The sequence below is a fragment of the Chlorocebus sabaeus genome, chromosome 17, assembly GCF_047675955.1.
Source record: "Chlorocebus sabaeus isolate Y175 chromosome 17, mChlSab1.0.hap1, whole genome shotgun sequence".
In the NCBI taxonomy this organism is placed as follows: Eukaryota; Metazoa; Chordata; class Mammalia; order Primates; family Cercopithecidae; genus Chlorocebus; species Chlorocebus sabaeus.
The window spans coordinates 69,821,475-69,839,712 of NC_132920.1; the positions used below are offsets into that span (position 1 = coordinate 69,821,475).

The window sequence follows — 18,238 nt, forward strand, 5'->3', positions numbered from 1 at the left end:
AGTATAACCTTCATGAGGATAGGAACCATGTCTATCTTATTTACAACTGTCTCCCCAGAGACTAAAAGTACTTGATGTAGTATAGGTACTCAATAAATATATCTTCTTCATAGGTAGAGGAAACAAATATTTTTCACTGACAAACATATTATTAAAGTAAAATATCATCCAATCCTACAGTGAAAATACCTACAGAAAACTGTAACATAACGTACTTGGATATCATAGTGAGGAGGCGATTCCCTCTTTCTAGCTACCAAACCTAATTAATTTAGGACAGGTGGTCACCTTCTCCCATATTAAAAATTTTCAGCAATAACAGTCTTGATGTCACTTACTACCCCTGATTATTTTTTATCAATTTGAAAGTCATGCTTTTTATGGGAAACAGGAATTATCTCCTTAATTAAAGACTCCTATTATCTGTTCATTATTCTGCAGACATGAACAAAACCTTTGTATAGCTTAATCCATTACTAAAGTCATCTTTTGCAAAATAGAGAAACACTGAATGTGGCCAGGAAACCAGATTCTATCCTTAAATATGCAGCTATTTTGATTTATTTACTTATTTTACCTTGGGCATATCACTTAGTAATATGTAAGGGCCAGACAGAATGTTGTTAAGGTCTTTTTCAACTCTAAAATTCTGTTATTTTCTCTTTTACCTTTCCTAAGGAATTCTATTTCCTTTAGTTGTATACCATCTAATATCTATCTCCTTAATAATATTGTTCTTTTCCTTAAATCCCCTCTATTTTATCACATTATTTTAAAAGGATAGAGAATAAATATAAGGAATAGTTAAGTCAGACACATGCCCAATGTAGAGAAGGGATTAGACTTACCAGTGTCAAGAACTGTAAAAGATATGAGATTTTACCCAACTTGAATAATAACAACTTAGCCTGCCACAGTTTCATCAATCCTGGCAGAAGACATGAAACTTCTGAGTCAGAGAAAAAGGCATTATTACTCATGGCAGCAAACAGTGTGAGCCTTATGTTTGTTTTGGTTGCCCTTGCCCCCAAGTACCAGAAACAACCCAGGTAGGTGCTACATATTCAGTGGGTTTGCATCACAGTAGAGTAGGGAAGCCAAATTTTTAAAAAATGGACTGCAGGCAAACTTGCCCTTTGCCAAAAGGGAGATATTATCTTTAACATTCTAAACAGTAAGCAAATCTACACTTGCTTTGCAGCATAAAAATCCTTTAAAAGATAGACCAGAACAAAAGGGTGGTTGGTACCTCCCTCATAAGACATGCAGAAGCACAAAAGACTCGGAAAGACCCATTGTCTCTCAACAATATCCGTTCTTCATTTCTATACTGTCTTGGTGTCTGGCAAATTTTTTGTGAGTATATCACTCCATTAACAGTTCTGATTAATATTATCAATAGAGACTGTGACCAAAACTATTCAATTTGTCTCATACAGCATTTAATTAAAGGCTACTGTTAATAGAACGCCAAGCAAGTAGATGAGGCCAGCCTGCACTATTGATCTCAACCCTGTCCCCCAGGATCCCAAACTCAAACAGCTGAATAGATCCCATAAATCATCCAAGTCTATCTTAGAAAGCCAGATGATTTGCTCCCTACATTTCTGAATTGGCCTTTCTGTTTGACTTGAGGCATTAATCCAGGAACATCAGCAAGGACAAGGACATTTTTTATAAAACTACAACAGACTCAGTGTGTCTCCTACTTTGGCCCAAGCGGGCAACCATAAGGATACTGAGCTAGCAGTGTACTAAACCAAGTAGTCTTTAACTTTTTTTATTTAGGACCATGTCAAGACAATAAGAATATCCAACTGGCAGAGCCAGAATTAAGTTTGAATCCTCCAGATTTCCTTTTGGCGAGTTTCCACCCTACAGGTATAAAGATAGTTCAGAACCTAGAGCAGTTAGTGCCTTACTCACAAGACGAATAGAAATGCAAAAGACTCAGAGCATTGTTGCCAACAACCAACTGTTTTGCATTGCATTTGTTTATGAACAAATCTTAGCAAATGTTGCTCTTTTGTTTACCACACCCTGGCTAACTATACCGCTGACTCATTCAGCTTACAGTTAGCTCTAGTCCCAGAGTACCTTTTTTCTGGTATTTTGCTATTCTTACTTCTCTTCAGTCTATACTGTTGATTTTTCATTCCATTTCTTATAGAATGCTATCCTATTTCACAACCACTTCTTAGTTTCCTAATATAATGTATTCTGGAAAGTTTAACACCTTCGTGTATCAAAACTGTCAAGTGTCACTGTGTCTTCACTCTGGTAATATTGACCTGTGTCCCCATTGATGGATTAAGGTAAAGCACATTCAAATATATCTTATGTTCTAAAGATTTATTTGGAAGTGCAAGTAAAATATATTAGAAGTAGATAGAGTTTGGGGATCAGACATACTTGCTTTAAGAGCTCAGCTCCACCATTTATTTATCATCTTATCTTTAGGGAATTCATCTTCTCATCTATAAAAGGGAACACTTCCATTTCTTAGAGTTGTTAAAATTAAATAAGATCACATATTAAAGTAACTAGTGGAATTCCTGACACACTAGCAGGTATGCAATACATATCAATTCTCTATCCCCTTCCTAATTTACTATTGTGAATGTGTGGAGGTCATCAAAAAATGTATTGAAATGATATTGAAATGTTGCACTAGGGCTTCCACATTTTGCTTCTGTGCAAACATGGGAGTCTTTTTGTTTGATGTGCATTATCCTTTTACTTACTATTGTTTGCTTGTTACGGTTCTATAATATGCACTCTATATTTGAGAATACATTGAATCTCAAATTATCTTGATTTACTCAAGGACCATTTTTAGAAGCTTGAAAATAACATTCTGATTGCTCCATTTCATTGAAATATTAAAACACCAGTTGTAATTTAATTTCATGCCAACTTTCTAGTGACTGGTAAATTGAAATTTAGGGTTTTCTTCTAACTTTGATAGATTCACAATCTGATTATTTGGAAATCACATACTACCCATATTACCAACCCAATAGACTAGAAAGTGACACTGGAACAACCTGAGCATGTATGTAACATGTCATAACTAATCTTATTAATGTTGTTAGTACTGAATTGGAGTTACACTGACACAACCTTAACTTATTAGTCCATAAAATTAGGTAGTTTGACCAATTAACCCTGTTTCCAAAAGGTTGTATTTAAAAGAAATATTTGTATATAGAATTATTTGTTCATTGACCTGCAACATAATTCCCATAGAAATGAAGTTAGCCCTCAGATGTATTTAAATATCCTATTTCTAACATTTTTAAGATTCAGTCTTTTTTGTGAGTATAAAAATTGCCAGCATTTATTTTTCCATTTAACATCCACAAATCATCAATAAATAAACCATGCAACTACGTTTCACTTTATTTAGTGCACATATTACCAAAATTAACCATATCATTAATTCTTAATTCATAGGGAGGGAGATCTCACAGATTTTATGAATGAAGAATTAACTGTAAATATTAAGGATCCATCTTAATATTTTTTCAAATAAACATTTTTTCAAATGTTCTGCAGAATTAACAAGAGTTGTTCAATTTGTAAAGTCATTCTGCTTGGTTCTGTCACCAATAAGTACAAATTGAGTCTAATGATGACAAAATAATGATAAAAAGATATTTCGACCAGGTGCAGTGCTCATGCCTGTAATCCCAGCACTTTGGAAGGCCAAGGCAGGTGGATTGCCTGAGATCAGGATTTCGAGACCAGCGTGGCTAACCTGGCAAAACCCCCTCTCTACTAAAAATACAAAAATTAGCTGGGTGTAATGGTGGGCACCTGTAATCCCAGTTACTCGGGAGGCTGAGGCAGGAGAATCACTTGAACCCAGGAGGCGGAGGTTGCAGTGAGATGGGATTGCACCATTGTACTACAGACTGGGTGACAAGAACAAAACTTCTCTCAAAAAAAAAAAAAGATATTTCACATGATATGAATAACAATTTTTTGTCATCCAAATTGTTGACAAACCACCGCAATTTGACAAAAGCTTCTGTTAACAGTAACAACAACTTCTCTTCTTTGTACTTTAGAATAAGTTGCCAGTTATGACAATTAGGCAATTCCTTCCTATTTCAAGTGCTAAATTTGAATCTGCATGTAATAATTAAACTTTGAGTATTAGCTTATTTGCCTTACCTTGTTTAATGTTTTAAATAAAATCGTAGTACTTTTCAAGTAAATTCATTTACAGGATTAAATAATCAAACAGTACTGTTAAAGGCTTATAGTAAAAAATAACATTTCAATAAATGCATTTGGGGACAACTACATAGCATTTGGGAAAAACACAAATTTGGGTTTGTACATGACTACTGTGACAAAAAAAATATCATATGGATCAAGATTTTAAAAGTGAAAACTAAACCACAAAAGTCCTAAAGAAAATGTAAGAATTTTGAAAATATTTAAGCATAACTTTTAAAATATATTTTAAACCAGAGGTATAAATAGAAAAACAATAGTATATTTTACTGCATGAACAAACAACTCCTATATGGGGTAAAAATACCCCACTAAACTAAATCAAATGGCCAGCTGGGAAAAAAATATTTACAACTCGCATCATAACAAAGGACTACATATCCAAATATAGAGACAAACTCCTCCAAATCAATTTTTTTTAAATCCCAAGAAGAAAGAATAATACGGCTTTTAAACATATGAAATAGACCTAAACATATAAAATAGACCTAAATTCACTCATAGTTTTAAAAATGTAAACTAAAACACCTCTGTGATACTAGTTTTCTCTTATAAGATTGGAAGTGGTCAAAAAGTTTGATAGTACACTGTGTTAGCAAATGTTGAGAAACACACCTATATATTTAAGGCACATAGGTATGGATATAATCTTTATGGAGGGCAATTTGATACTGTCTATCAAAGTTTCACTCTAGTCTCATTCATTTATAAAATTACTCATGTACCAGGTTGTTCATTTCCATATTGCTTGTAATAGTAAAAAGAATAGAGACAACCTAGATGTCCAGCTATAGGTGAATGGTTAATAAAGTTGTAAAACTATTTTTATTTAAACAAATATAAAATGTCCACATTTTTTGGCCTGGCCTGGTGGCTCATGCCTATAATCCCAGCACTTTGGGAGACTGAGGCCGGCGGATCACCTGAGGTCAAGAGCTCAAGACCAACTTGGCCAATATGGTGAAACCTCGTCTCTACTAAAAATACAAAAATCAGCCAGTCGTGGTCGTGGGTGCCTACAATCCCAGCTATGCAAGAGGCTGAGGCAGGAGAATCACTTGAACTTGGCAGGCGGAGGTTGCATTGAGCCAAGATCACACAGCTACACACCAGCCTGGGAGACAGAGCAAAACTCCGTATCAAAAAAAAAGAAAAGTTCACATTTTAATGACTGTAAATATTGTCATATGCAGAGCCAATTGGTGTACCTTTTCTTTCTTGAATAGTTTGTCATTTGTTTTTTTTGTTTGTTTTTTTTTTTTCAGGCATTTCTAATTCTTTCTATTTTCCCTGTTATTGCCTTCCCTATTTTTCAAATTTTCTCATTGAGTTTCTTGTTTTCTGAGAGTACCGTTCAGACCTTCTATTCCATCTGTTGTAGGCAGCTTTCTAAGCCATCTGCAGAATTCCCATTCTGTGACTACCTTTATTTTTTTTTTTTTCTGAGTTGATTCCACTGCCACTTCTTTTCCTTGTCATCTCCTTTCTTGGTTTTACTCCTTCGTTTATGTGAACATATCTTTAAACAAATTATGGAAAAAATTTGAAAGAAAGGTACGTCTTCTAGGATTTTACACGTCTAAAAATGTTTTGTTTTGTTTTTTCACTTTCACACTTGATTGATAGTTTATCTGAGCATAGAATTCTTGCTGGAAAATTAGTTCCCTAAGAATTATAAAGATTTTTCTCGAGTGTCTTCTACCACATGTTGCTGCTGAGAAGTCTAAGGCCTATGGGTTCCCAAGAAGGGAGAAAACAAAAATAGTGGTGTCTGCCTTATTTACCATTCTTCTCCTGAAACTTCATTCAATAAAGCAGAAGGGAGGGACATTTTCTACGTTTCCTTTTTGGTTAAGTAGAACTACACTTACCTCTTCTCTTTCCCCTGTGCCTTGTGATTCATGATTCAGCCCTAGGATCTATGAGAGCATCTCCTGATGTGTAGTGATGAAGCACTTGATATTTAGACACTCTTCTCCTAATAGAGCCTACTTTTCAGACCATTGTCTTGTGTGAACTCAACAATCCTGATACTATTGCAATCTTAATCCTACCGAGAAAATGGATGCTTCTGGCAGAAAGGAGGAAGACCAGTAGAAAGAAGTTAAAAAGAGACAATACTTCCATCTATATTTTTAAAACTTAGAAAAATTTATTACAGGATGGAGCATTTTTCTCCTCTTAAATGTTTGATTTTCAACACCTCACTCAATTGCATCTTGAGTGATAGTGTATAAACCATTTTCACAGTTATCAGCATTAAATACCTATGTCTTTCATGTAGTATGTGAGTATCTCTGTACTGATTTATTTTTTAAGCCTGGAATTACTAGATTAGGTTTCCCATGGTCTAGTCATTTATGTTATGTTGCATAACCCAAATGCAAAAGTTACCCATGACATTAAATTTGAAATTACATGTATATCATGTTGCCCATTCTTCCAAAAACATTGGAAGATGTTTTAAAACCACATATGTATAGGTTGTTCCTTCCGTCTGCAGTAGAACCATGTTTCCATGTGGTCACTGACCTTTGGCAAAGCCAATTCAAAAATTCAGACTATTACCATCATCAGACAAATCATTAAAATGGAGTCAATCATATGCCCACTTGCATAAATCATTAAGACAGATGATACAAATGGATTTGACAGACCATGACCTACCAATTTTTTACTTGTCAACAGAGCCTAGAGTTAACTGAAATCAAACCATTTCATCTATTAGGTTAATGCCAAAATATAACAAATCTATACAACGTTTTTCATAGTTAAAAATAATTTAAAATACGAAATCACCAAAATATGAATGTGCTTATGATAAATAAGTGCAAGTAAACCCAGAATAATTACCAAACCTAAAACTACATTATTAAAAACAATTTAAGTATTTTAAATAACTTGATTGGTTCTATTTTTTTATTAATTAATGGTTTGTATAGATACGTTAATCTCTTCTGTTCATGTTGTTTTTTCAGAATGTAAGAATTTAATCCTAATTAATGTGAGATACATTAAGGAACACAGGTTATATGTCTTCTTTTAATGAAGGGCAAAATCCTCCAAATGTAAGCATAGCATCTATTTTGCAATACTGCCACAAAAGAAGTAAAAATAACTTGGATTATTTGGTATCAAGTAGGATTTGTAGATGAAGAATATAATTATCTTAATTAGATTTTCCAAAGCTATAGCAGTTAATATTCTAACTGCTGCAGAAGTACCAAGAGAAGTGCAAAGAATCAGAATCTTAGCAGTCAGTCATCCATTCGACACCTACTAACTGCAAGGCACACTGCTGGATAATATGCAGCATGGAAAGTGAGGACATACACAACTTAAAAAATGGAAAGTCTCATAATAGGAGCAAAAATTATTTTTAGAGGAACGTTTATGAGAAGTACAGATATCACAACATCATTCCAGATTCACAGACTCTATGTTCTATTATTCAATTAAAAATGTTTTTAGCTTTATTGGTTTAATCAATAGTGACAGAGAACGAGTTATTTCAGGATCTATATAATAAAAAGATAAGTTTTCTGAGTTCAAAAAACATGGGAAGAGATTATAATTAAAATATATTCCTGCAACCATATGGAATGATCATATTTCATTGTGTCCCACGTCTGAATGATTCCAGGGCTCCATATGAAATTGTTAAGTTTTAAAAGCACTATGTGTAACCCCTAATTTTTGAATTTTTGAAGGCAGGATAAAATTGTCCACCCAATTAGAGAACTGACTTACTACATTTGGTAATGATTGAATCATTCTTGTCCACCCTAATATTTCACGAGGTTTTCTTTCTAGCACAGCTCTTCCTATTCTGTCTTATCAGTGCTTCCGGGGAGATTTGTCAAGGCCTTTATTAGTGTGTGGAAGAGACACTAGTGCTCCTTGTTTCACAGATATCTATTTCCTAGCACACACTGACTACTGATTTTGATAAAAAGGCTTTTATATAAACATAGAATTCCTTTTCTAAACACTTATGCACCCTCAGGAAAATTTTTTCTTATCATAATTGGATGAAATAACATAAAGCTGGTCACCCTTTAATTTATTAACACAAACATTCTTAAATTCCACTTCTCAGAACTAATATAAAAGTCACTTCCTTTCTGGCTGCTCTAGAGGTTAAAAAAATTATGGCACTAATAGAGACATGAGGAAAGTTAAAATTTAAAAAAAAGAAAAATTACTTCTTGAGACCGGACTATATATTTTTACTTATTTGCATTTTTTCTTTTATAAAACTCATTTCGTGTCCTAGAACAATTCATTTTCAAGAGAAAAAAGTACACATGTAAAACAAAATTTCATTCCAATGTCTCCAACTTAAAACTTTATTCCTGTTATTCCCATGTTAAAGGCACAAAATTTTCTGTAAAAACAGATATATTCTGTTTTCCATTTTAATTTCATACATTCTATTTGAAACACAGAAAATCCTCTAGTAGTAGTTTAGAATTTATGCAGATTCTGCTTAATCTTATGTTTCAAGTCTATGAAGCATATTCTAAAGTAATAATCATAACACTTAAAATACACTTGCATAACATTTTTGTTGAAGTGGGTATTAGGTATCATATGCACTGCAACATTCCTGGCAAGGGAGTGCACGTAATACTTTAAAATGAAACTTTCCTTTTTCACTTCAGCTCCTTTTCTTGATTGAGAAGCTATAAATGTATCTTGCCTCTTTTCACAAATGAAAATGTGTTCATACGTAATTAATCTACCCTATTAACTCTACGAAACATCTGCTATATTTGTTAAACACTTCAAACTTCTGTTCGGAACCAGTTAATTCTAAGTAATTTCTCAGTTAAATATTTACATGGGCTTCCATGATGATAAACTCTAGCTTGTCTTAAATAATCAGCAGATTGTCCAGAGAGCTGTGTGAGATGTAACACATTGGAATAGCTATCCACTGGAACTTAAAATGGTTAGCTGGCTTGGACTATTTTTTGCTTATTTTTATCTTAGCCAAAAGAGGTAGCAGCCTTATGAATTCCATTCTTTGTCAATATTTTTAATGCCCAGAATTGTGTTAAAAGGAAAATGAATACCTGTGTAGACCTATGCAGATGTTTACGTCGTGAAAATGCTAAATCCAATCTCAAATGTCTCTTTCAGAAAAGTGATAAATCTGTATGTGTGCAAAGTTTAGAAATAACTCAATTTACAGTTATTTTTATAGCCAACTAAGTAGATTAAAAAGTGGAAAACATTGATAGGCATTTTTCTTCAGCAAATTAAATCGAAGAAGAAAAAAATCCACAGGTTATGCAAATGTGCTGTGTATACAAAGATAATTAAGAATATGATTCTCTACCTGGACAAATTATATAAATCTGTAAAACATCAGGTTTTGATCAAAAATTGGAATAAGTTCCACAACAGAGATGCTGTTACAGTGGTAAATGATTAATTTGTAAATGAACTATAAGGCAGTGTTACTCATAGACATCAGAGAATAGAATGATCACTTCAGACTGAGGAAGACAGACAAGATTGCAAGTTCTCCAATGTGGTATTTAAGTTCAAGTTTTGGAAATAAAAATGATTATATAAAGAGCAGAAGTCAGTTCTCCAACACCAACACTCAGTATTGTTCTAACTTGATGTTTTCTTCTTTACAATATGCCAAATGTTTATTGAGTTCCTTCTGTAAGCCTTGCAGAGGATAGAAAGAAATGAGCCTCTATCCTCTAGAGCAGGGGTCTCCAACCCCCAGGACAAGGACTAGTACCAGTTCGTGGCCCGTTAGGAACTGGACCACATAGCAGGAGGTGAGTGGTGGACAGGCTAGCAAGCTTCATCTGTATCTACAGCCACTTCCCATTGCTCAGGTTACTGCCTGAGCTCCACCTCCTGTCAGATCAGTGGCTGCATTAGATTCTCAAAGGAGCATGAACCCTATTGTGAACTGTGCACGTAGAGGGATCTAGGTTGCATGCTCCTTATGAGAACCTAATGCCTGATGATCTGTCACTGTCTCCCATCACCCCTAGAAGGGACCGTCTAGTTGCAGGAAAACAACCTCAGGGCTCTCACTGATTCTATATTATGGTGAGTGTATAATTATTTCATTATATATTACAGTGTAATAATAATAATAGAAATAAAGTACACACCAAAAAAATGTAGTGTGCTTGAATCATCCTGAAACTATGCCCCCATCAGGGTTCATGGAAAAATTGTCTTCCACAAAACTTGTCCTTGGTGCTGAAAAGGTTGGGGACCAATGCTCTAGAGCTCACGGTCAACTAAAAGGATAAACGAAGCACACACGTAATGCCCTTTACAAAGCCAGAATAAGGAAGAATTGTGGGAGGGATTCTGAGACAAAGGCTGAGCTCTATCCAAGTTCAATTTAGGTAAACTGGAAGTTAAGTATGTCTGTAATTTTCATACTAAGTGATAGATAAATCCACTGTTTGACTTTACTAAATGGGAGGAACAGTGTCCTGGATCATTATAAATAATCCTGCCAGAATTTTAATTTGTTAGTTTGCGAATAGAACTTATTTTTCTACAGTTGATTGATCTGTGTTTTACTAATGACAATATTAAAATTATTTATGCTTTGTCAATTTCAACTAATGTTGAATACTGTGCTCAAAACTATTCTGAAGATTAGGAGAACATGGCTAGAATTACAAATTGGTCTTGGATCATTCAAATAGTGAATGATTCATCAAGGATTAAAAAAGAATTTCCTCAATTTTTATCAAACCCCTAGCTGGGTCCTAGACTTAACAAAAGTGAGGAGGAGGAGGAGATCAGAGTCATGATAACATCTAGTAGGCCCGTAAGTGGTTTATGTATGTGAGTTGGTGCCATGTCTGACTACTTGAGTCTCACATACAAAAGATTATCATAAATATTTTTTGAGTTTGTTAAATACATTCCAAATCAAATGTTATATTCTTGCATTAGGTAGACTTTGCTACATAACTTCTTTAAATAGTAAAGGGAGTAGATTTTTGATTGTATGTGCCTCAGAATTAAGTGTACTCCCTGATGTGTGTATGTTTTAGTAATTCATGTTTAAAAACACTGAATGAGCTGTCAACATTTGGATGAATATAAAAAATGTTATATATTAGTTTGACTATTCACGAAATGATAATAGTTGTCCTAAGGGTAGGAGAGAAGAGTTTAATCTAGAACCAAGATCATGTCAGTCTTATAAAAAAAGACACAACGCTCTGTAATTATGTTATAAGTAATACTTGGTATATTTGAATTTCAAAATTTGATTTTCTTATAAACACTAGGAATTTGCCATTTTAAACTTGGCCTAATTATCCAACATTACTTGATTATATATCATTTGGCAGGTTTTGTTGTTTTTTTGTTTTGTTTTTAACTACAAAGGGAACTGATTACTTCTTTTCCCTTGTTTTTTTTTCTTTCCTAAATCAATAAAACATAGGCTCCATATGCCCCTGTAACATTAAATTGCTCCCAAAGTAGATAAAAGAAATGAGAGTGATAAATACATAAATTTCATTCAACTATTGTGGAGAAGGAGTGAGAAAGATTTAGGGGAACTGTGAGAACTGACGACATATGCAGAATTTTTTCTACTAACACTTTAAAAAATATAGTTACAATAATTTATACTGAACTCTGAGAATATTAATCAAATGAAAATTGAAAAATTAAAATATATATATATCACTTTTTTATTCAAAATAAAATTAGATGGTGAAATTAAGCATGTATGACATTCATGAAAATTTAGTTTGTATGAAAAAAATTAAAAATGAATATATACATAATAAGTAACTATGGATCATGATGAGTACATCTGGCATTTTAGTTTCAACATAGCCACCACTTTTTAGAAAAAGGTCATGTTATAAAAATGAATCTTAATTATTTTAAAATTAGATAACACAAGAATTTCTTCTGGAACAAGGGGGAATAAATTTACATTTATTTGCATTTGTATTATCTGATTTTTCATTTATTTCAAACCATTTAAGGCATTTAATAGATGATGGGTTAATCATAAATATTTGGAAAACTTTTTGAAAATTACTGCCTTTACCCAAAAACTTTCATTAGAGTGGATGAGTTCCCCAATGTGAATTGTCATTTGACCATTAACAGGCACATACCGTGATGAATAAGATATAGATTCTATTATAGATTAGAGCCTGGTGAAAGAAACAAATCATTACATGAATAATCACTTAAATGAATTAGTGGTAAGTATTTTAAAGAAAAAGTGCAAGTGCAAGGCACTGTGAGACTGAAATAAGGCATTGTCTCCAAGTGGCAAATCAGGGAAGATCAAGCCTGATTTTCTTAGGATCAGTTTGGCTGTGATGTGAATGGAGGGAGCAGTGTGTAGAATCAACTAGGAAACTCTTACAGATAAGCAAGAACTTGGGAGCAGTAGGAGTGGAGACAAATGGATGAATGCAAACCTGTCTTGGAGATAAAGTCAACAAGATTTGGTAACTGTATGTGAGAGAGAAGTTTGAGAGAGTTGAGTGTGGAGAATGAGTTCTAGATTTCTGGCATGAGCATGAAGAGAGTGTGGTATGGATTTTATTGATTTGGGGCATGGTGGAAGAGGATCCACTTTTGGAGGGAGGATCCTGAGTTCAGCATTTGATGGGGTAAACTGTGGATGCCTGTAAGGTAGCAGCGGTTTCATCAAGCAGGTAGTGGGTCTGAATGCAGCTCAGAGATAAACTGGAGTTGTAGATCTGGGCATTGCTGGTCTAGAAAATCCAACATCCACAGATGTATGAGATCAATGTGAGAGAATGTAGACTGAGAAGAAAATAAGACTAAAATCTGCCACATTTAATTGTTGATTAGGGAAGAAAGAAGCAACAGGAAAGAAGTAGTCATAACTGCTGAAATTCTTTTTAAATGGCAATATCATCATTTTTAATTTCATGTGGAGTAAGAATTTCTGTCTAAAATAAGAATCAGAAGACTTGACTTCCAGATTAATACCTGGGATTTCCTAGGACTTTGTTATGATCTGAAAAAAAGAATGTTTATTTTCCCTACCACTTTATATTATTATGAGAAAGCAGTAAATAATATTTTTAATATTAAAAGTTCAATGTTATGAGTAGACACGTTTGAAGCCAACACCACAATCATGCATTTCCTTAGAATATACTTACAAAGCTACTCTCAACCAAAAATGTAGTTTTATTTATAGAGTTTAAATGTATAAAGAGGTATTTTTTTCTGCTTGGAAATATTGTTACCACTTATTTACGGTGGTTTGTTGTAACATGGTTCCAATCATATGGGATTCTTCACTGGCAGTGAACATTTGGTCTCACACCTGGTGCGGGACTGCCTTTTTTTCTTTCTGGGGTTAGCTACAAAGATAAACCAGTCAAAGAAGGGCAATTCGTCATTAATACACTATATAGTTCAACCTTGAAAGAGCTCAAATTACTTTAAAAGTTTGTTTCAATAAACACAATAATTATTAATTTTCACAACATTCTTTGTGGGGCAGGTGTACTTGAAACAGTCTATTAACATGTGTCTCTTTTTCCTGATAGGGTTCCCTGGGGATACAAGGCCCCCAAGGTCCACCTGGAAAAGAGGGTCAGAGGGTAAGTAAACTTGGAACAACTGGTAGGCATTACTAACTCAGGGGCTACTTATTTCAGAACACTAATGAAAATGAAACGGAAACATAGCAAGCAGATGGACATGTGGAGAGTATCAACTATCCAAAGGCTGAAATTTGAGATTTGAGATTTTGACAGAGGTTTTGCAATTCAGAAAATTCTATATATTTCAAGATTGGCAGCACAAGTGTAGAGGTATTGCTTGAATAAAATGAATTAGCCCTAATTTGATCTACAGCACTTTGGTCATATTTTTAGTTTTTGAATTAAGTTGATGAGTATCTTTGTGGAGGTCCAGGCTCTTTATTAATTCCATAAAGGTTGTGAATGTTAACTACATTCTTTATCCAAATTAAATTATTGACTTTACTGGCTTTTCATAATTCTCCTTTCATTGCCATTTATTGCCTTTAACTGAGACAAAATAGTAGCAAATAAATTGTTGTTGGAATAGGTAGTAGAGCAATAACCACCTGTTTCCAGTCCACTTCAATTTCATTATTCCCCAGTAAAAGGAAGCCCTGCAGTGTTATGACAACTGGTCAGCTTCATATGAACAGTGGGCCGGATTCTTGTGGTTTACTGTTGTTATTATCATTTTCAAATCATTTTAAAGTCTCAAAAAATCTTGTGTGTCCTTTCGTATGCTTATTTATGGCAGTCTTTGTGCTAAATAGCACAGGTTCTGTCAACTTCTGTTCCCTTGTTGATGAGCATTCCATGACTTAGAGAGTTTAGATGATTTGCCTAAACTTGAGCTTCTGACTCTAGTCCCACATTCTCTTTTATTATTAACCCCAAATATGTTTCTTAGACATTCTCATTTATTATTCCCAGTTCTGCCTTCTGTAAAATAAGTCTCTTTCCTCAACTACATTATAGTCCTTCAAATATCTGAAGGTCAGTGGTGTATTGTACCAAGATTTACCTTTTATCAAGTTAATAAAATCCCAATTATCTTAACTTGTTCTCTTATCATATGGATTCTGGACTCTCCAACATGCCAATAATCTTTGCCAGAAAACACTCATTGGCTTTCCAGAGGTGTCAAGAACGGGACTGGATACATGTGGTCTTACTTAGGGCACAGTAAAAGGAGGCAAGTACGCCCCATACCACAGACAATGTGCTTCTATTATGGCCTAAGGTTGAGCAAATGCTTCTTTGTCGGGTATTGTACTTTTGACTTGTACTGAGATGTGGTCAATTAAATGCTTCCACTTTTTTATTTTAATGAAAGCTGTTAAGTCAGGTATTTACCCAGCCTGTTGTTGTACAGTTGCCTTTTTGAATCACAGAATAGGAACTGATCCTTGTTAAATTTCATCTTTCTTGATTTTAATCCCTAGTAGCATTCTGTTCTTTGGGGGCTTTTTGCTTTTAAAAAATGATTTGAATCCTGTTTTCCAGTGAAATATCTCTCAGCTTTATGCCGCTTTAAAATCTGATAAGCCTACCTTCTGTCTTCATTCAAATCGTTAATCAATCCTGAACAGAACATGGCCTGACAACCCTGTGTAACACCAGCCTAAGCTACCATCTTTCCCGCCATTGATGTCCTTGCAGTGTGACAATCAAATCATGTACAAATGTATTTGAACCCTACCACCTTCCCACCCACATTTCTTGATTTGGTTTGTAAGATAATTATGACACACTTGTTAGATACTAGCTGAACTGAAAAAAATATTTAAATGAGGCTTTTTAAAAATAATAATGCTTCAAATTAAAATTGTACCCTATCAAAGCTTGCATTTCATAAGAAAGTAGATTAAAGAATAAATTAAACATGTATTTTCCATGGTAGTAATGAAGGAAATTAGTTAAATTGTAAAGTTCTATCACTATTTTATTTAATTTACTCCATTTATAAATGTGTATAGTCCAGATAATTTTATATTACTTTTATTTTATCTTCTATCAAGAGTAACATAATGTCAGAAACTAAAGAATGTAATAGAACTTACAGACACTTTTAGGCATAGTTTGTCATTATTGCTACTGCTCTTTCACAAATGCCCTAGTTATCAAAAGAAATAGCTAGAGCATTATCCACATTTACAAATGATTATATGCATGTGGATTATATCCGTAGATTCTCAGTGATTTATTCTACTTTATAAGCTACTTGAATGGGAAGCAAATGAATTTTAAAAATGAGCATTCTTACATATTTGCATTTAGGTCCACCTGAGTGCCAGCATTTCTTCTCAGCTCAATAGTTAAGGAGTACTCAGCCGTTTCAGACATATAAATGTACTTGTACGTGTATGCCTGTGTATATACATATGTGCGTATACATACAGATGCACATTCTGAAAGCTAAGACCAGTAATTTTTCTATTTCACTAAAGTTTGCAGTAGAAAACAATAGTGAGAAAAATCTAGGAATTTAAAATCATTTTTTATTTACCCAGTGTTAAAAAAAACTCTTGTTTTTTGTTTATGAGTGTTTGACCAAGAAGGTATTGACTATCATTAAGTCTATTTAAATGAAACATGAAATATGTGAAGTTTTATGCACTTTATTCCTAGACATAATGACTTTAATGAAAGCAGAACATTTAATTTTAAACAAATCATTAGCTTGTTGATTTTCCTCAATGATTAAATAGGTAGTAGCTACTACTCTACCAATATCTCACAATTATGGTGAGTTTCAAACATGAGTGTCACATTTAAACATGCTTTGAAAATTATCAAACATTATAGAAACATGTTAATATTGCTATTATTATTATTAAAGACATAGGATTCTGATCGATGAATTCTTTTTCTTTTTCTCTTTAACTCTATGTGTAGTTTCCTATAAGCATATAGCAACACTATCTTTTTGCAAGTACCACGCTAAAGTTCTGTTTGAAATTTTGATTAGTTGATTTGATTTTTTAAATTATCCTTTAAGCTGCTAAATCTTAGTTTATAAAGTGTTCATTTAATAAAATGTAGAAGTAATGGACTTCTTATACTTAAAAGCTATTCTTAACCTTAACAATGTTCTGTGACGATAGGTATCTGAAATTTATGGGTTCTTTTGTTTCTCAACTTCCTGATTTTCCTTTTTTGGATCTTTTATATGCCATTATTTATTTATTTACTTTATCTTCTTGAAGCCCTGCAAGCAAAATGTTGGGTTGACATATTTTTTAGTCTTACATCCTTTATGGATTCACACAGATTTTAGAATTCAATGAATGTTGAATATTTCCCCTAAGCTACAGGTGAGAATATTTCAGATCACAATGAGGGAGAAGAGAATGGCGTCGGGTGTGGGGGACCTTCCTGGAAGTTAAGGTGGGGTTTAATCCATCATGAGGCGGAAAAAGGCTGGGAGAACCTGGCCACTACGGGACCAAGAAGTCAACAGAAGAGTGGTTCTAGATTCATGAAGGGTTCAGCAGAATTGAAATTTGGAACAGTGTAAGTGGAGTGATGCTGGATAAGAGAAGTGGCTGGAATTGGTGCCAGTGGAGAGAAGTTCAGTTGAGTAGTGAGCAGGGCACTGGAAACCAAAATCTCAGGAAAATGTAGGAAATTAGGGCATGAGTTGTGAGGAAGGAGAGGCAAACAATGGAGAATGTGGTGGAGAGGAAAGGACAGGAACTGGGTGGAAACACAGAGAAGTATCTTCGTGAAAAGTGGAATATTTCAGGTAGCAGAGCATGTTCATGGATGTTAACAAGAAACATTGCAAAAGAACTGGCATTATAAAAATTCCCTTTAAGGTGTAGTTGACTTGTAGGATTTCTTAATGTGCCTAACAGACCCTCCCCAAAAATAAGGAAAACAATAACTGTTTTTACGTAACCTTCAATTTTCATTTTTTAGTCACATTAAATGCATGTCTGGATAATCTCAAGGTTAACGTGAAGCTACCCTGGTCTTTTTAAAAGAAATTCCTCTAGTTCTCTGAAAAAAAAGACATTTACTGGTGAATCAACTAGTTACTGCCCCAAACAGAAGTTTGTGTGGTTGGACCAAGATGATGCCTCACTCTTGCACTCTGTTGCTGGATCCTAATTTTGATCCTGAGCAGAAACTTTATGTTTTAAATTCCCTGTAACTTACCCCTCTATCCTGCCTGTCTTGCTCTCAGTTTATCCTCTCTACCTGTGCCTGTCCTTTTTACCCTCTCTGGGCAACCATCCTCTTGATTGCCTCCTTGCAACATTTTTGTGCAGGTTTTACTTTCCCTTGAAATGCTTGCTCCAAGCTGGCTTTGAAGCTGTGTCTGGAGTCAGGATTCCTTGCATTCTAAACAGCACAGAGAACATCTGCCTACTCACCCCTGCCCCCATCAAGATGTGTTTCTTTGCACCAGCTCACACTTGATGGCAAAGGGGCTGGGTTACATATCC

At 34.2% G+C, this 18,238-nt stretch overlaps 1 protein-coding gene across 1 annotated transcript in view; it reads left to right on the top strand.

Annotated features, from left to right (window-relative positions):
• The window catches only part of COL19A1 (collagen type XIX alpha 1 chain), a 334,506-nt gene that overhangs the window by 177,374 nt on the left and 138,894 nt on the right, over nt 1–18,238 (top strand). Inside the window, exon 16 of the mRNA XM_008013598.3 lies at nt 13,809–13,862. Coding sequence (XP_008011789.3) covers nt 13,809–13,862 — 54 coding nt within the window. The remainder of the gene's footprint in view (nt 1–13,808; nt 13,863–18,238) is intronic.